This window comes from Hemitrygon akajei, chromosome 17 (assembly GCF_048418815.1).
Source record: "Hemitrygon akajei chromosome 17, sHemAka1.3, whole genome shotgun sequence".
Lineage (NCBI taxonomy): Eukaryota > Metazoa > Chordata > Chondrichthyes > Myliobatiformes > Dasyatidae > Hemitrygon > Hemitrygon akajei.
The window spans coordinates 90,375,050-90,396,955 of NC_133140.1; the positions used below are offsets into that span (position 1 = coordinate 90,375,050).

The 21,906-nt window shown below is 60.4% G+C and overlaps 1 protein-coding gene across 4 annotated transcripts in view; it reads left to right on the plus strand.

The window, feature by feature from the left end:
• The first annotated feature begins 2,237 nt into the window (after positions 1-2,237).
• cdh15 (cadherin 15, type 1, M-cadherin (myotubule)) overlaps positions 2,238-21,906 on the plus strand; it is a 309,173-nt gene continuing 289,504 nt past the window's right edge. For 3 of the 4 annotated variants that reach the window (XR_012101955.1, XR_012101956.1, XM_073070533.1), the window contains exon 1: positions 2,238-2,370. Coding sequence is in view for 2 of the 4 variants with exons in the window: in XM_073070533.1 (XP_072926634.1) it covers positions 2,320-2,370 (51 nt within the window). In the remaining 2 variants the exon portion in view is untranslated. The remainder of the gene's footprint in view (positions 2,371-21,906) is intronic. The other variant, XM_073070534.1, reaches the window with a different exon arrangement.

A 21,906-nucleotide genomic window follows, 5' to 3' on the forward strand; every position in this document is an offset into this window, starting at 1 on the left:
GGATGAGCTGACATTGGAGAGTTCAACGGAGGTCCACGAAAATGATTCTGGGATTGAAAGGCTTGTTGTATGAGGTGTGTTTGATGGCTCTGGGCCAGTACTCACTGGAATTCAGAAGAATGAGGGGAGATCTCATTGAAACTTATTGAATGTTGAAGGGCCTTGATAGAATGGATGTGGAGAGGATGTGTCCCATTGGGGGATAGTAAGATCAGCCTCAGAATAGAGGGACATCCATATTAAATGGAGATGAGGAAGAATTTCTTTAGCCAGACATTAGTGAATCTGTGGAATTTGTTGCCATTGGCAGCTGTGGAAGCCAAGCCAATGAGTATATTTAAGTCAGAGGTTGACAGATTCTTGATTAGTCAGGGTGTAAGGGTATACAGGAAGAAGACAAGAGATTGGGTCTGAGAGGGAAATGGATCAGCCTTGATGAAATGGTGGAGTAGATTTGATGGGCCAAATGGCCTAATTATGCTCCTATATCTTATGGTCTTAAGTTCAAAAGAGATGTGCTGGGCAAGTTTTTTATTTGCACAGAGTGGTGAGTGCCTGGACTGTACTGCCTGGGGTGGTGGTAGAGGCAGATATAAACACTACATTTTTTGAGATATGTAGTCAGGCAGAGAATGGAGGGATGTGGACATTATGTTGGTGAAAGGAATGAGGTGTCAGTATCTTAAATGGATTGGGCATGGTCTCTGTTCTGCAAGTTTGCTGTAAGTGATGGTGTCTGTGTGTGTGTGTGTGGGGGGGGGAAGTGTTATTGTGGGCGGGGAGGAGGAGGAAAAGGGGAGGGTCTGTGTGTGTGCGTGGTGGAGGTGTGTATGTGGGTGGGTCAGTCTCTGGGTGTGTGTGTATGTGTATGGTGGAGTGTGAGGTGTATCTGTGTGGAGGAGTGTGAGATGTATCTGTGTGTGTGGAGTGTGAGGTATATGTGTGTGTGGTGGAGTGTGAGATACCTGTGTGTGGTGGAGTGTGAGGTATATCTGTGTGTGTGGAGTGTGAGGTGTATGTGTGTGTGGTGGAGTGTGAGGTGTACTGTGTGTGGTGGAGTGTGAGGTGTACTGTGTGTGGTGGAGTGTGAGGTGTGTGTGTGTGTGTGTGTGGTGGAGTGTGAGGTGTATGTGTGTGTGGTGGAGTGTGAGGTGTATGTGTGTGTGGTGGAGTGTGAGGTGTGTGTGTGTGTGTGGTGGAGTGTGAGGTGTATGTGTGTGTGGTGGAGTGTGAGGTGTACGTGTGTGTGGTGGAGTGTGAGGTGTACTGTGTGTGGTGGAGTGTGAGGTGTGTGTGTGTGTGTGTGGTGGAGTGTGAGGTGTGTGTGTGTGTGTGTGGTGGAGTGTGAGGTGTACGTGTGTGTGGTGGAGTGTGAGGTGTGTGTGTGTGTGGTGGAGTGTGAGGTGTACGTGTGTGTGGTGGAGTGTGAGGTGTACGTGTGTGTGGTGGAGTGTGAGGTGTATGTGTGTGTGGTGGAGTGTGAGGTGTACTGTGTGTGGTGGAGTGTGAGGTGTGTGTGTGTGGTGGAGTGTGAGGTGTATGTGTGTGTGGTGGAGTGTGAGGTGTACTGTGTGTGGTGGAGTGTGAGGTGTATGTGTGTGTGGTGGAGTGTGAGGTGTGTGTGTGTGTGGTGGAGTGTGAGGTGTGTGTGTGTGTGGTGGAGTGTGAGGTGTGTGTGTGTGTGTGTGGTGGAGTGTGAGGTGTGTGTGTGTGTGGTGGAGTGTGAGGTGTACTGTGTGTGTGGTGGAGTGTGAGGTGTATGTGTGTGTGGTGGAGTGTGAGGTGTATGTGTGTGTGGTGGAGTGTGAGGTGTGTGTGTGTGTGGTGGAGTGTGAGGTGTATGTGTGTGTGGTGGAGTGTGAGGTGTGTGTGTGTGTGGTGGAGTGTGAGGTGTACTGTGTGTGGTGGAGTGTGAGGTGTACCTGTGTATACATGTGTGAGTCGGCGCCAGGTAGTTCCAGCATCGTGTTTATTTTGGATGCTGCTGCTTTGAGTGGATGTTGAGCGAAGATATGCCAACCTGGGGAGCTGAGTTCAATTAGTTCCCTTCTCAGAGGCCGGTCAGAACAGAACAGGTTATAAACCAGGAGTAAGGGCGACTGCTGTGTCCGGCCTCGGGCCGCAGCTGTTCCCTGTCTCTCCTGCACAGTTGCTCTGACTGTCGGGACACGAATATCTCCGCCCGCCTCCCTGTCACCACTTGTGCCGTCAATCACTGCGCTTCGGGGCCCCGAGCAACCTGTCAGCTGTCAGTTCCTTGGTGTCCCGGCAGCGGCAGAGTTAGTACAGCGGCTGTCTGCGCTCCTGCCCCACACCGGGATGGGCACGCCAACTCTCCTCGTCCTCTCCGCGCTGGGAGCCCTCCTCCAGGTAAAAGTGTCCGTCTGTGCCTGTGTGAATGCACACAAAGGAGTTGGAGGGGCTCGGCGGGTTTGGTAGAACCAAATTAATAGTTCCAATTGGAGGTGTTGGCCTGAAACGTCGACTGTCCGTTCTTTTCCATAGATACTGCCTAGGATGTGTGTGCTATGGGGTTGTGAGTGTGTGTATGGGTGTGAGTGTATGTGTATAGGTGTGTGAGTGTGCAATGGGTTTGTGAGTGCAGACGTGTGTGAGTGTATGAGGGTGTATGAATGTGTCAGAGTTTGCAGGTTTGTGGGTGGTGTGTTTGGGTTGTGAGTGTGGGTGATGAGTTTGGGGTTGTGAGTGTGAGTGTGGGTGGTGTGTTTGGGTTGTGATTGTGAGTTTGGGGTTGTGAGTGTGGGTGATGAGTTTGGGGTTGTGAGTGTGAGTGTGGGTGGTGTGTTTGGGTTTGTGGGTGTGAGCATGGGGTTGTGAGTGTGGGTGGTGAGTTTGGGGTTGTGAGTGTGTGTTTGGGGTTTGTGAGTGTGAGTATGAGTTTGTGAGTATGATCATGAGTGTGTGATGTCAGCGTGAGTTTGTGAGTGTGAGTATGGGTTTGTGAATAAGAGCATGAGTGTGTGACTTGAGCGTGGGTTTGTGAGTGTGAGCATGGGTTTGTGAGTGTGAGTGTAGGTTTGCCAGTGTGAGTGTGGGTTTGTGAGTGTGGGCAGTACTTGGCCTCTCCATGTGTTAGACAGTAAAGTTGCCCAAGAAGATGTGGCAGGGTCCTGAAGAAGTGTCTTGGCTGGAAATGTCGACTGTACTCTTTGCCATAGATGCTGCCTGGCATGCTCAGTTCCCCCAGCATTGTGTGTGTGTTGCTCGGATTCCCAGCATCTGCAGAATTTATCTTGCTTGAGACGTGGCAGGGACTGATCGACCTCTGATTTCCTCGCCTCCACCCCCATACCAAGAACCCTCAGCCAATGGGGAATGTGTGGTCCCGATTCTCAGTTTCTTCCCATTGTACAGGGAGGCGAGAGTGGAGCCCATCACCCTGATAGCGAAGGGTTCCCCCTGTGTACTCGCACCAGATATCCTGAATCAGCTACAAATCCCAAACATCGGTCTCCTCTCCCCTGGCGGCCGGTAATTCGAGGCTGAACTGTAGGGGGGAGGTCACGACAGAGGCACCGAGAGTCATGCGCAGCCCACCTGTCTGCTTTCCTGGCCGTGCCCCGTGTTCCCTCTCTCACTCGCCTCTCGCACCCACTCTCAAAGCTCATCCCACACCCACAGCTGCTCCCCACACTCACACTCATACATCACACCCATATCTCCACACTCCCACACACTCCACATCCTCACACCCGACCCACAGCCCCACCCACACTCCACATCCTCACACCCGACCCACAGCCCCACCCACACTCCACATCCTCACACCCGACCCACACCCCCACACCCACTCCACATCCTCACACCCGACCCACAGCCCCACCCACACTCCACATCCTCACACCCGACCCCCACCCCCACCCACACTCACACTCATACATCACACCCATATCTCCACACCCCCCCCACACTCCACATCCTCACACCCGACCCACACCCCCACACACACTCCACATCCTCACACCCGACCCACACCCCCACACACACTCCACATACTCACACCCGACCCACACCCCCACACACACTCCACATCCTCACACCCGACCCACACCCCCACCCACACTCACACTCATACATCACACCCATATCTCCACACCCCCCCCACACTCCACATCCTCACACCCGACCCACAGCCCCACCCACACTCCACATCCTCACACCCGACCCACACCCCCACACACACTCCACATACTCACACCCGACCCACAGCCCCACCCACACTCCACATCCTCACACCCGACCCACACCCCACCCACACTCACACTCATACATCACACCCATATCTCCACACCCCCCCCACACTCCACATACTCACACCCGACCCACAGCCCCACCCACACTCCACATCCTCACACCCGACCCACACCCCCACCCACACTCACACTCATACATCACACCCATATCTCCACACCCCCCCCACACTCCACATACTCACAACCGACCCACAGCCCCACCCACACTCCACATCCTCACACCCGACCCACACCCCCACCCACACTCACACTCATACATCACACCCATATCTCCACACTCCCACACACTCCACATCCTCACACCCGACCCACAGCCCCACCCACACTCCACATCCTCACACCCGACCCACACCCCCACCCACACTCCACATCCTCACACCCGACCCACACCCCCACCCACACTCACACTCATACATCACACCCATATCTCCACACTCCCACACACTCCACATCCTCACACCCGACCCAGACCCCCACACACTCCACATTCTCACACCCGACCCACACCCGACCCACACTCCACATCCTCACACCTGACCCACACCCCCACACCCACTCCACATCCTCACACCCGACCCACACCCCCAACCACACTCCACATCCTCACACCCGACCCACACCCCCACACACACTCCACATCCTCACACCCGACCCATACCCCCACACACACTCCACATCCTCACACCCGACCCACACACCCACACCCGACCCACACCCCCACACCCACTCCACATCCTCACACCTGACCCACACCCCCACCCACACTCCACATCCTCACACCCGACCCACAGCCCCACCCACACTCCACATCCTCACACCCGACCCACACCCCCACACACACTCCACATCCTCACACCCGACCCACAGCCCAACCCACACTCCACATCCTCACACCCGACCCACATCCCCACACACACTCCACATCCTCACACCCGACCCACACCCCCACACACACTCCACATCCTCACACCCGACCCACACCCCCACACACACTCCACATCCTCACACCCGACCCACACCCCCACACACACTCCACATCCTCACACCCGACCCACACTCCCACACACACTCCACATCCTCACACCCGACCCACAGCCCCACCCACACTCCACATCCTCACACCCGACCCACACCCCCACACCCACTCCACATCCTCACACCTGACCCACACCCCCACACCCACTCCACATCCTCACACCCGACCCACAGCCCCACCCACACTCCACATCCTCACACCCGACCCACACCCCCACCCACACTCCACATCCTCACACCCGACCCACATCCCCACCCACACTCCACATCCTCACACCCGACCCACACCCCCACACACACTCCACATCCTCACACCCGACCCACACCCCCACCCACACTCCACATCCTCACACCCGACCCACACCTCCACACCCGCTCCACATCCTCACACCCGACCCACACCTCCACACCCACTCCACATCCTCACACCCGACCCACACCCCCACACACACTCCACATCCTCACACCCGACCCACACCCGACCCACACTCCACATCCTCACACCCGACCCACACCCCCACACCCACTCCACATCCTCACACCCGACCCACACCTCCACACCCGCTCCACATCCTCACACCCGACCCACACCTCCACACCCACTCCACATCCTCACACCCGACCCACACCCCCAACCACACTCCACATCCCACACCCCCACCCACACTCCACATCCTCACACCCGACCCACACCCCCACACACACTCCACATCCTCACACCCGACCCACAGCCCAACCCACACTCCACATCCTCACACCCGACCCACACCCCCACACACACTCCACATCCTCACACCCGACCCACACCCCCACACACACTCCACATCCTCACACCCGACCCACACCCCCACCCACACTCACACTCATACATCACACCCATATCTCCACACTCCCACACACTCCACATCCTCACACCCGACCCACACACACTCCACATCCTCACACCCGACCCACAGCCCCACCCACACTCCACATCCTCACACCCGACCCACAGCCCCACACACACTCCACATCCTCACACCCGACCCACACCCCCACACACACTCCACATCCTCACACCCGACCCACAGCCCCACACCCACTCCACATCCTCACACCCGACCCACACCCCCACACCCACTCCACATCCTCACACCCGACCCACACTCCCACCCACACTCCACATCCTCACACCTGACCCACACCCCCACCCACACTCCACATCCTCACACCCGACCCACACCCCCACACACACTCCACATCCTCACACCCGACCCACACTCCCACCCACACTCCACATCCCACACTCCCACCCACACTCCACATCCTCACACCTGACCCACACCCCCACCCACACTCCACATCCTCACACCCGACCCACACCCCCACACACACTCCACATCCTCACACCCGACCCACACTCCCACCCACACTCCACATCCCACACTCCCACCCACACTCCACATCCTCACACCCGACCCACACCCCCACACCCACTCCACATCCTCACACCTGACCCACACCCCCACACCCACACTCCACATCCTCACACCCGACCCACACCCCCACCCACACTCCACATCCTCACATCCGACCCACACCCCCACCCACACTCCACATCCTCACATCCGACCCACACCCCCACCCACACTCCACATCCTCACACCTGACCCACAGCCCCACCCACACTCACACTCATACATTACACCCATATCTCCACACTCCCACACACTCCACATCCTCACACCTGACCCACAGCCCCACCCACACTCACACTCATACATCACACCCATATCTCCACACTCCCACACACTCCACATCCTGACACCCGACCCACACCCCCACTCACACTCCACATCCTCACACCCGACCCACAGCCCCACCCACACTCCACATCCTCACACCCGACCCACACCCCCACACACACTCCACATCCTCACACCCGACCCACAGCCCAACCCACACTCCACATCCTCACACCTGACGCACAGCCCCACCCACACTCCACATCCTCACACCCGACCCACACCCCCACACACACTCCACATCCTCACACCCGACCCACACACACTCCACATCCTCACACCCGACCCACACCCACACTCCACATCCTCACACCCGACCCACACACACTCCACATCCTCACACCCGACCCACAGCCCAACCCACACTCCACATCCTCACACCTGACGCACAGCCCCACCCACACTCCACATCCTCACACCCGACCCACACCCCCACACACACTCCACATCCTCACACCCGACCCACACCCACTCCACATCCTCACACCCGACCCACACACACTCCACATCCTCACACCCGACCCACACCTCCACACCCACTCCACATCCTCACACCTGACCCACAGCCCCACCCACACTCACACTCATACATCACACCCATATCTCCACACTCCCACACACTCCACATCCTCACACCTGACCCACAGCCCCACCCACACTCACACTCATACATCACACCCATATCTCCACACTCCCACACACTCCACATCCTCACACCCGACCCACACCCCCACTCACACTCCACATCCTCACACCCGACCCACATCCCCACACACACTCCACATCCTCACACCCGACCCACACCTCCACCCACACTCACACTCATACATCACACCCATATCTCCACACCCCCCCCACACTCCACATCCTCACACCCGACCCACACTCCCACACCCACTCCACATCCTCACACCCGACCCACACCTCCACACACACTCCACATCCTCACACCCGACCCACACCCCCACACACACTCCACATCCTCACACCCGACCCACAGCCCAACCCATACTCCACATCCTCACACCCGACCCACATCCCCACACACACTCCACATCCTCACACCCGACCCACACCCCCACACACACTCCACATCCTCACACCCGACCCACACCTCCACCCACACTCACACTCATACATCACACCCATATCTCCACACCCCCCCCACACTCCACATCCTCACACCCGACCCACACTCCCACACCCACTCCACATCCTCACACCCGACCCACACCCCCACACACACTCCACATCCTCACACCCGACCCACAGCCCAACCCACACTCCACATCCTCACACCCGACCCACATCCCCACACACACTCCACATCCTCACACCCGACCCACACCCCCACACACACTCCACATCCTCACACCCGACCCACACCCCCACACACACTCCACATCCTCACACCCGACCCACACCCCCACACACACTCCACATCCTCACACCCGACCCACACTCCCACACACACTCCACATCCTCACACCCGACCCACAGCCCCACCCACACTCCACATCCTCACACCCGACCCACACCCCCACACCCACTCCACATCCTCACACCTGACCCACACCCCCACACCCACTCCACATCCTCACACCCGACCCACAGCCCCACCCACACTCCACATCCTCACACCCGACCCACACCCCCACCCACACTCCACATCCTCACACCCGACCCACATCCCCACCCACACTCCACATCCTCACACCCGACCCACACCCCCACACACACTCCACATCCTCACACCCGACCCACACCCCCACCCACACTCCACATCCTCACACCCGACCCACACCTCCACACCCGCTCCACATCCTCACACCCGACCCACACCTCCACACCCACTCCACATCCTCACACCCGACCCACACCCCCACACACACTCCACATCCTCACACCCGACCCACACCCGACCCACACTCCACATCCTCACACCCGACCCACACCCCCACACCCACTCCACATCCTCACACCCGACCCACACCTCCACACCCGCTCCACATCCTCACACCCGACCCACACCTCCACACCCACTCCACATCCTCACACCCGACCCACACCCCCAACCACACTCCACATCCCACACCCCCACCCACACTCCACATCCTCACACCCGACCCACACCCCCACACACACTCCACATCCTCACACCCGACCCACAGCCCAACCCACACTCCACATCCTCACACCCGACCCACACCCCCACACACACTCCACATCCTCACACCCGACCCACACCCCCACACACACTCCACATCCTCACACCCGACCCACACCCCCACCCACACTCACACTCATACATCACACCCATATCTCCACACTCCCACACACTCCACATCCTCACACCCGACCCACACACACACCACATCCTCACACCCGACCCACAGCCCCACCCACACTCCACATCCTCACACCCGACCCACAGCCCCACACACACTCCACATCCTCACACCCGACCCACACCCCCACACACACTCCACATCCTCACACCCGACCCACAGCCCCACACCCACTCCACATCCTCACACCCGACCCACACCCCCACACCCACTCCACATCCTCACACCCGACCCACACTCCCACCCACACTCCACATCCTCACACCTGACCCACACCCCCACCCACACTCCACATCCTCACACCCGACCCACACCCCCACACACACTCCACATCCTCACACCCGACCCACACTCCACATCCCACACTCCCACCCACACTCCACATCCTCACACCTGACCCACACCCCCACCCACACTCCACATCCTCACACCCGACCCACACCCCCACACACACTCCACATCCTCACACCCGACCCACACTCCCACCCACACTCCACATCCCACACTCCCACCCACACTCCACATCCTCACACCCGACCCACACCCCCACACCCACTCCACATCCTCACACCTGACCCACACCCCCATACCCACACTCCACATCCTCACACCCGACCCACACCCCCACCCACACTCCACATCCTCACATCCGACCCACACCCCCACCCACACTCCACATCCTCACATCCGACCCACACCCCCACCCACACTCCACATCCTCACACCTGACCCACAGCCCCACCCACACTCACACTCATACATTACACCCATATCTCCACACTCCCACACACTCCACATCCTCACACCTGACCCACAGCCCCACCCACACTCACACTCATACATCACACCCATATCTCCACACTCCCACACACTCCACATCCTGACACCCGACCCACACCCCCACTCACACTCCACATCCTCACACCCGACCCACAGCCCCACCCACACTCCACATCCTCACACCCGACCCACACCCCCACACACACTCCACATCCTCACACCCGACCCACAGCCCAACCCACACTCCACATCCTCACACCTGACGCACAGCCCCACCCACACTCCACATCCTCACACCCGACCCACAGCCCAACCCACACTCCACATCCTCACACCCGACCCACACCCCCACACACACTCCACATCCTCACACCCGACCCACACCCCCACACACACTCCACATCCTCACACCCGACCCACACCCCCACCCACACTCACACTCATACATCACACCCATATCTCCACACTCCCACACACTCCACATCCTCACACCCGACCCACACACACACCACATCCTCACACCCGACCCACAGCCCCACCCACACTCCACATCCTCACACCCGACCCACAGCCCCACACACACTCCACATCCTCACACCCGACCCACACCCCCACACACACTCCACATCCTCACACCCGACCCACAGCCCCACACCCACTCCACATCCTCACACCCGACCCACACCCCCACACCCACTCCACATCCTCACACCCGACCCACACTCCCACCCACACTCCACATCCTCACACCTGACCCACACCCCCACCCACACTCCACATCCTCACACCCGACCCACACCCCCACACACACTCCACATCCTCACACCCGACCCACACTCCCACCCACACTCCACATCCCACACTCCCACCCACACTCCACATCCTCACACCTGACCCACACCCCCACCCACACTCCACATCCTCACACCCGACCCACACCCCCACACACACTCCACATCCTCACACCCGACCCACACTCCCACCCACACTCCACATCCCACACTCCCACCCACACTCCACATCCTCACACCCGACCCACACCCCCACACCCACTCCACATCCTCACACCTGACCCACACCCCCATACCCACACTCCACATCCTCACACCCGACCCACACCCCCACCCACACTCCACATCCTCACATCCGACCCACACCCCCACCCACACTCCACATCCTCACATCCGACCCACACCCCCACCCACACTCCACATCCTCACACCTGACCCACAGCCCCACCCACACTCACACTCATACATTACACCCATATCTCCACACTCCCACACACTCCACATCCTCACACCTGACCCACAGCCCCACCCACACTCACACTCATACATCACACCCATATCTCCACACTCCCACACACTCCACATCCTGACACCCGACCCACACCCCCACTCACACTCCACATCCTCACACCCGACCCACAGCCCCACCCACACTCCACATCCTCACACCCGACCCACACCCCCACACACACTCCACATCCTCACACCCGACCCACAGCCCAACCCACACTCCACATCCTCACACCTGACGCACAGCCCCACCCACACTCCACATCCTCACACCCGACCCACACCCCCACACACACTCCACATCCTCACACCCGACCCACACCCACTCCACATCCTCACACCCGACCCACACACACTCCACATCCTCACACCCGACCCACACCCACACTCCACATCCTCACACCCGACCCACACACACTCCACATCCTCACACCCGACCCACAGCCCAACCCACACTCCACATCCTCACACCTGACGCACAGCCCCACCCACACTCCACATCCTCACACCCGACCCACACCCCCACACACACTCCACATCCTCACACCCGACCCACACCCACTCCACATCCTCACACCCGACCCACACACACTCCACATCCTCACACCCGACCCACACCCACACTCCACATCCTCACACCCGACCCACACACACTCCACATCCTCACACCTGACCCACACCCACTCCACATCCTCACACCCGACCCACACCCCCAACCACACTCCACATCCTCACACCCGACCCACACCCCCACACACACTCCACATCCTCACACCTGACCCACACCCCCCCCACACTCCACATCCTCACACCCGACCCACACCCCCACACCCACTCCACATCCTCACACCCGACCCACACCTCCACACCCACTCCACATCCTCACACCTGACCACAGCCCCACCCACACTCACACTCATACATCACACCCATATCTCCACACTCCCACACACTCCACATCCTCACACCTGACCCACAGCCCCACCCACACTCACACTCATACATCACACCCATATCTCCACACTCCCACACACTCCACATCCTCACACCCGACCCACACCCCCACTCACACTCCACATCCTCACACCCGACCCACATCCCCACACACACTCCACATCCTCACACCCGACCCACACCTCCACCCACACTCACACTCATACATCACACCCATATCTCCACACCCCCCCCACACTCCACATCCTCACACCCGACCCACACTCCCACACCCACTCCACATCCTCACACCCGACCCACACCTCCACACACACTCCACATCCTCACACCCGACCCACACCCCCACACACACTCCACATCCTCACACCCGACCCACAGCCCAACCCACACTCCACATCCTCACACCCGACCCACATCCCCACACACACTCCACATCCTCACACCCGACCCACACCCCCACCCACACTCCACATCCTCACACCCGACCCACAGCCCCACACACACTCCACATCCTCACACCCGACCCACACCCCCACACACACTCCACATCCTCACACCCGACCCACACCCCCACACACACTCCACATCCTCACACCCGACCCACACTCCCACACACTCCACATCCTCACACCCGACCCACACCCCCACCCACACTCCACATCCTCACACCCGACCCACATCCCCACCCACACTCCACATCCTCACACCCGACCCACACCCCCACACACACTCCACATCCTCACACCCGACCCACACCCCCACCCACACTCCACATCCTCACACCCGACCCACACCTCCACACCCGCTCCACATCCTCACACCCGACCCACACCTCCACACCCACTCCACATCCTCACACCCGACCCACACCCCCACACACACTCCACATCCTCACACCCGACCCACACCCGACCCACACTCCACATCCTCACACCCGACCCACACCCCCACACCCACTCCACATCCTCACACCCGACCCACACCTCCACACCCGCTCCACATCCTCACACCCGACCCACACCTCCACACCCACTCCACATCCTCACACGCGACCCACACCCCCAACCACACTCCACATCCCACACCCCCACCCACACTCCACATCCTCACACCCGACCCACACCCCCACACACACTCCACATCCTCACACCCGACCCACAGCCCAACCCACACTCCACATCCTCACACCCGACCCACACCCCCACACACACTCCACATCCTCACACCCGACCCACACCCCCACACACACTCCACATCCTCACACCCGACCCACACCCCCACCCACACTCACACTCATACATCACACCCATATCTCCACACTCCCACACACTCCACATCCTCACACCCGACCCAGACCCCCACACACTCCACATTCTCACACCCGACCCACACCCGACCCACACTCCACATCCTCACACCCGACCCACACCCCCACCCACACTCCACATCCTCACACCCGACCCACACCCCCACACACACTCCACATCCTCACACCCGACCCACACCCCCACTCACACTCCACATCCTCACACCCGACCCACACCCCCACACACACTCCACATCCTCACACCCGACCCATACCCCCACACACACTCCACATCCTCACACCCGACCCACACACCCACACCCGACCCACACCCCCACACCCACTCCACATCCTCACACCTGACCCACACCCCCACACCCACTCCACATCCTCACATCCGACCCACACCCCCACCCACACTCCACATCCTCACACCCGATCCACACCCCCACCCACACTCCACATCCTCACACCCGACCCAGACCCCCCCCACACTCCACATCCTCACACCCGACCCACACCCCCACCCACACTCCACATCCTCACACCCGACCCACACCCCCCCCACACTCCACATCCTCACACCCGACCCACACCCCCACCCACACTCCACATCCTCACACCCGACCCACACACACTCCACATCCTCACACCCGACCCACAGCCCCACCCACACTCCACATCCTCACACCCGACCCACAGCCCCACACACACTCCACATCCTCACACCCGACCCACACCCCCACACACACTCCACATCCTCACACCCGACCCACACTCCCACACCCACTCCACATCCTCACACCCGACCCACAGCCCCACACCCACTCCACATCCTCACACCCGACCCACACTCCCACACCCCACTCCACATCCTCACACCCGACCCACACTCCCACCCACACTCCACATCCTCACACCTGACCCACACCCCCACCCACACTCCACATCCTCACACCCGACCCACACCCCCACCCACACTCCACATCCTCACACCCGACCCACACCCCCACACACACTCCACATCCTCACACCCGACCCACACCCCCACACACACTCCACATCCTCACACCCGACCCACACCCGACCCACACTCCACATCCTCACACCCGACCCACATCCCCACACACACTCCACATCCTCACACCCGACCCACACCCCCACACACACTCCACATCCTCACACCCGACCCACACCCCCACACACACTCCACATCCTCACACCCGACCCACATCCCCACACACACTCCACATCCTCACACCCGACCCACATCCCCACACACACTCCACATCCTCACACCCGACCCACACCCCCACACCCACTCCACATCCTCACACCCGACCCACACTCCCACACCCACACTCCACATCCTCACACCCGACCCACACACACTCCACATCCTCACACCCGACCCACAGCCCCACCCACACTCCACATCCTCACACCCGACCCACACCCCCACCCACACTTACACTCATACATCACACCCATATCTCCACACTCCCACACACTCCACATCCTCACACCCGACCCACACCCCCACACCCACTCCACATCCTCACACCTGACCCACACCCCCACACACACTCCACATCCTCACACCCGACCCACACCCCCACACCCACTCCACATCCTCACACCTGACCCACACCCCCACACACACTCCACATCCTCACACCCGACCCACACCCCCACACACACTCCACATCCTCACACCCGACCCACACCCCCACCCACACTCCACATCCTCACACCCGACCCACACCCCCACACACACTCCACATCCTCACACCCGACCCACACCCCCACACACACTCCACATCCTCACACCCCGACCCACACCCCCACACACACTCCACATCCTCACACCCGACCCTCACCCCCACCCACACTCCACATCCTCACACCCGACCCACACCCCCACACACACTCCACATCCTCACACCCGACCCACACCCCCACACACACTCCACATCCTCACACCCGACCCACACTCCCACACCCACTCCACATCCTCTCACCCGACCCACACCCCCACCCACTCCACATCCTCACACCCGACCCACACCCCCACCCACACTCCACATCCTCACACCCGACCCACACCCCCACACACACTCCACATCCTCACACCCGACCCACACCCCCACACACACTCCACATCCTCACACCCGACCCACACCCCCACCCACACTCCACATCCTCACACCCGACCCACACCCACACACACTCCACATCCTCACACCCGACCCACACCCCCACCCACACTCCACATCCTCACACCCGACCCACACACACTCCACATCCCCGCCCCCCACCCACACCCAACACACAATCCCCCCACACTCCACACACAATCCCCCCACACCCCATCCACACACCACATCCCCGCACCCCACCCACACCCCATCCACACTCCACCCACACCCCCACCCACACTCCACATCCTCACACCCGACCCACACTCCCACCCACACTCCACATCCTCACACCCGACCCACAGCCCCACCCACACTCCACATCCCCGCCCCCCACCCACACCCAACACACAATCCCCCCACACTCCACACACAATCCCCCCACACCCCATCCACACACCACATCCCCGCACCCCACCCACACCCCATCCACACTCCACCCACACCCCCAACCACACTCCACATCCCACACCCCCACCCACACTCCACATCCTCACACCCGACCCACACTCCCACCCACACTCCACATCCTCACACCCGACCCACTCCCCCACCCACACTCCACATCCTCACACCCGACCCACACCCCCACCCACACTCCACATCCTCACACCCGACCCACAGCCCCACCCACACTCCACATCCCCACACCCCACCCACACCCAACACACAATCCCCCCACACTCCACACACAATCCCCCCACACCCCACCCACACTCCACATCCCCACACCTGACACACTCCACATCCCCGCACCCCACCCACACCCAACACACAATCCCCCCACACCCCATCCACACACCACTCACACCCCCAACCACACTCCACATCCCACACCCCCACCCACATCCCATCCACACTCCACATCCCCGCACCCCACCCACTCTCCCCATGCACTCACTTCACCCACTCTCCCTTCCCCCACCCCACCTACTCTCCCCACCCTCTCTCCACACAACCCCACCCCACCTACTCTGTCCACCCCCATATCTCACCCATTCTCCCCACCCCCACCCTGCCCCTACACCCCACTGACCCACCCCCATACCTCACCCCCCTCTCCACACACTCCCACACCCATATCTCACCCACTCTCCCCACCCCACACTTCACCTATTCTCCCCACCCCTACCCCCTGCCCCTACACCCTACTGACCCACCCAACATCCCCACCCCACAAAGCCACCCGCACCAATCCTCACCTAATAAGTACAATATCTGCTCCCATTGGTTATCTGTACTCTTGGTTGTTCTGTTACCCCTGCAAAGACCTGCCTGTCTCGTTGAGATACTAAGGTGACCCATGGATGCGGTCCTGTGGCAGTGTGAGGGTGACCCATGGGTGCTGTCATGTTGCGGTGCAAGTGTGACCCATGGGTGCTGTCACGTTGCGATGTGCGGGTGACCCATGGGTGCTGTCACGTTGCAGTGTGAGGGTGACCCATGGGTGCTGTCATGTTGCGATGTGCGGGTGACCCATGGGTGCTGTCACGTTGCGATATGAGGGTGACCCATGGGTGCTGTCACGTTGCAGTGTGAGGGTGACCCATGGGTGCTGTCATGTTGCGATGTGCGGGTGACCCATGGGTGCTGTCACGTTGCGATATGAGGGTGACCCATGGGTGCTGTCATGTTGTGATGTGCGGGTGACCCATGGGTGCTGTCACGTTGCGATATGAGGGTGACCCATGGGTGCTGTCATGTTGCGGTGAGAAGGCGAACCTTGAGTGATGTTCTGTTGAGCTGCAAAAGTGACCCATGGGTGCTGTGCTGTTATGGGGTTGGGGTGGTGGGAGTGTGTTCCATGTTCCCCAGGGGTAAGAGTGATGAGAGGGGGTGTCTGTGTTCCATGTTCCCCAGGAGTAGGGGTGGTGGGAGGGGGTGTCTGTGAACTGTGTTGCCCAGGGGTAGGGGTATTGGGAGGGGGTGTCTGTGTACTGTGTTCCCCAGGGGTAGGGGTGGTGCGAGGGAGTGTCTGTGTTCCATGTTCCCCAGAAGTAGGGGTGGTGGGAGGGAGTGTCTGTGTTCCATGTTGCCCAGGAGTAGGGGTGGTGGGAGTGGGTGTCTGTGTACTGTGATCCTCAGGGGTAGGGGTGGTGGGAGTGGGTGTCTGTGTACTGTGATCCCCAGGGGTAGGGGTATTGGGAGTGGGTGTCTGTGTACTGTGATCCCCAGGGGTAGGGGTGGTGGGAGTGGGTGTCTGTGTACTGTGATCCCCAGGGGTAGGGGTGGTGGGAAGGGGTGCTGTGTGCTGTGATCCCCAGGGGTAGGGGTGGTGGGAGTGGGTGTCTGTGTACTGTGTTCCCCAGTGGTAGGGGTGGTGGGAAGGGGTGCTGTGAGCTGTGATCCCCAGGGGTAGGGGTATTGGGAGTGGGTGTCTGTGTACTGTTCCCCAGGGGTAGGGGTGGTGGGAAGGGGTGCTGTGTGCTGTGATCCCCAGGGGTAGGGGTATTGGGAGGGGGTGACTGTGTTCCATGTTGCCCAGGGGTAGGGGTGGTGGGAGGAGGTGACTGTGTTCCATGTTGCCCAGGGGTAGGGGTGGTGGGAAGGGGTGCTGTGTGCTGTGATCCCCAGGGGTAGGGGTATTGGGAGGGGGTGACTGTGTTCCATGTTGCCCAGGGGTAGGGGTGGTGGGAGGAGGTGACTGTGTTCCATGTTGCCCAGGGGTAGGGGTGGTGGGAAGGGGGTGTCTGTGTACTGTGATCCCCAGGGGTAGGGGTATTGGGAGGGGGTGTCTGTGTACTGTGATCCTCAGGGGTAGGGGTGGTGGGAGTGGGTGTCTGTGTACTGTGATCCCCAGGGGTAGGGGTGGTGGGAGTGGGTGTCTGTGTACTGTGATCCCCAGGGGTAGGGGTGGTGGGAGTGGGTGTCTGTGTACTGTGTTCCCCAGTGGTAGGGGTGGTGGGAAGGGGTGCTGTGAGCTGTGATCCCCAGGGGTAGGGGTATTGGGAGTGGGTGTCTGTGTACTGTTCCCCAGGGGTAGGGGTGGTGGGAAGGGGTGCTGTGTGCTGTGATCCCCAGGGGTAGGGGTATTGGGAGTGGGTGTCTGTGTACTGTTCCCCAGGGGTAGGGGTGGTGGGAAGGGGTGCTGTGTGCTGTGATCCCCAGGGGTAGGGGTATTGGGAGGGGGTGACTGTGTTCCATGTTGCCCAGGGGTAGGGGTGGTGGGAGGAGGTGACTGTGTTCCATGTTGCCCAGGGGTAGGGGTGGTGGGAAGGGGGTGTCTGTGTGCTGTGATCCCCAGGGGTAGGGGTATTGGGAGGGGGTGTCTGTGTACTGTGTTCCCCAGGGGTAGGGGTGGTGGGAAGGGGGTGCTGTGTGCTGTGATCCCCAGGGGTAGGGGTATTGGGAGGGGGTGACTGTGTTCCATGTTGCCCAGGGGTAGGGGTGGTGGGAGGAGGTGACTGTGTTCCATGTTGCCCAGGGGTAGGGGGTGGTGGGAAGGGGGTGTCTGTGTACTGTGATCCCCAGGGGTAGGGGTATTGGGAGGGGGTGTCTGTGTACTGTGATCCTCAGGGGTAGGGGTGGTGGGAGTGGGTGTCTGTGTACTGTGATCCCCAGGGGTAGGGGTGGTGGGAGTGGGTGTCTGTGTACTGTGATCCCCAGGGGTAGGGGTGGTGGGAGTGGGTGTCTGTGTACTGTGTTCCCCAGTGGTAGGGGTGGTGGGAAGGGGTGCTGTGAGCTGTGATCCCCAGGGGTAGGGGTATTGGGAGTGGGTGTCTGTGTACTGTTCCCCAGGGGTAGGGGTGGTGGGAAGGGGTGCTGTGTGCTGTGATCCCCAGGGGTAGGGGTATTGGGAGGGGGTGACTGTGTTCCATGTTGCCCAGGGGTAGGGGTGGTGGGAGGAGGTGACTGTGTACTGTGTTCCCCAGTGGTAGGGGTGGTGGGAAGGGGTGCTGTGAGCTGTGATCCCCAGGGGTAGGGGTATTGGGAGTGGGTGTCTGTGTACTGTTCCCCAGGGGTAGGGGTGGTGGGAAGGGGTGCTGTGTGCTGTGATCCCCAGGGGTAGGGGTATTGGGAGGGGGTGACTGTGTTCCATGTTGCCCAGGGGTAGGGGTGGTGGGAGGAGGTGACTGTGTTCCATGTTGCCCAGGGGTAGGGGTGGTGGGAAGGGGGTGTCTGTGTACTGTGATCCCCAGGGGTAGGGGTATTGGGAGGGGGTGACTGTGTTCCATGTTGCCCAGGGGTAGGGGTGGTGGGAGGAGGTGACTGTGTTCCATGTTGCCCAGGGGTAGGGGTGGTGGGAAGGGGGTGTCTGTGTACTGTGATCCCCAGGGGTAGGGGTATTGGGAGGGGGTGTCTGTGTACTGTGATCCTCAGGGGTAGGGGTGGTGGGAGTGGGTGTCTGTGTACTGTGATCCCCAGGGGTAGGGGTGGTGGGAGTGGGTGTCTGTGTACTGTGATCCCCAGGGGTAGGGGTGGTGGGAGTGGGTGTCTGTGTACTGTGTTCCCCAGTGGTAGGGGTGGTGGGAAGGGGTGCTGTGAGCTGTGATCCCCAGGGGTAGGGGTATTGGGAGTGGGGTGTCTGTGTACTGTTCCCCAGGGGTAGGGGTGGTGGGAAGGGGTGCTGTGTGCTGTGATCCCCAGGGGTAGGGGTATTGGGAGGGGGTGACTGTGTTCCATGTTGCCCAGGGGTAGGGGTGGTGGGAGGAGGTGACTGTGTACTGTGTTCCCCAGTGGTAGGGGTGGTGGGAAGGGGTGCTGTGAGCTGTGATCCCCAGGGGTAGGGGTATTGGGAGTGGGTGTCTGTGTACTGTTCCCCAGGGGTAGGGGTGGTGGGAAGGGGTGCTGTGTGCTGTGATCCCCAGGGGTAGGGGTATTGGGAGGGGGTGACTGTGTTCCATGTTGCCCAGGGGTAGGGGTGGTGGGAGGAGGTGACTGTGTTCCATGTTGCCCAGGGGTAGGGGTGGTGGGAAGGGGGTGTCTGTGTACTGTGATCCCCAGGGGTAGGGGTATTGGGAGTGGGTGTCCCCAGGGGTAGGGGTGGTGGGAAGGGGGTGTCTGTGTACTGTGATCCCCAGGGGTAGGGGTGGTGGGAGGGAGTGTCTGTGTTCCATGTTGCCCAGGGGTAGGAGTGGTGGGAGGGGGTGACTGTGTTCCATGTTGCCCAGGGGTAGGGGTATTGGGAGGAGGTGACTGTGTTCCATGTTCCCCAGGGGTAGGGGTGGTGGGAAGGGGGTGTCTGTGTACTGTATTCCCCAGGGGTAGGGGTGGTGGGAGTGGGTGTCTGTGTACTGTGATCCCCAGGGGTAGGGGTATTGGGAGGGGGTGACTGTGTTCCATGTTGCCCAGGGGTAGGGGTGGTGGGAGGAGGTGACTGTGTTCCATGTTGCCCAGGGGTAGGGGTGGTGGGAAGGGGTGCTGTGTGCTGTGATCCCCAGGGGTAGGGGTATTGGGAGGGGGTGTCTGTGTACTGTGTTCCCCAGGGGTAGGGGTGGTGGGAAGGGGTGCTGTGTGCTGTGATCCCCAGGGGTAGGGGTATTGGGAGGGGGTGACTGTGTTCCATGTTGCCCAGGGGTAGGGGTGGTGGGAGGAGGTGACTGTGTTCCATGTTGCCCATGGGTAAGGGTGGTGGGAAGGGGGTGTCTGTGTACTGTGATCCCCAGGGGTAGGGGTATTGGGAGGGGGTGTCTGTGTACTGTGATCCCCAGGGGTAGGGGTGGTGGGAGGAGGTGACTGTGTTCCATGTTGCCCAGGGGTAGGGGTGGTGGGAAGGGGTGCTGTGTGCTGTGATCCCCAGGGGTAGGGGTATTGGGAGTGGGTGTCCCCAGGGGTAGGGGTGGTGGGAAGGGGGTGTCTGTGTACTGTGATCCCCAGGGGTAGGGGTGGTGGGAGGGTGTGTCTGTGTTCCATGTTGCCCAGGGGTAGGAGTGGTGGGAGGGGGTGACTGTGTTCCATGTTGCCCAGGGGTAGGGGTATTGGGAGG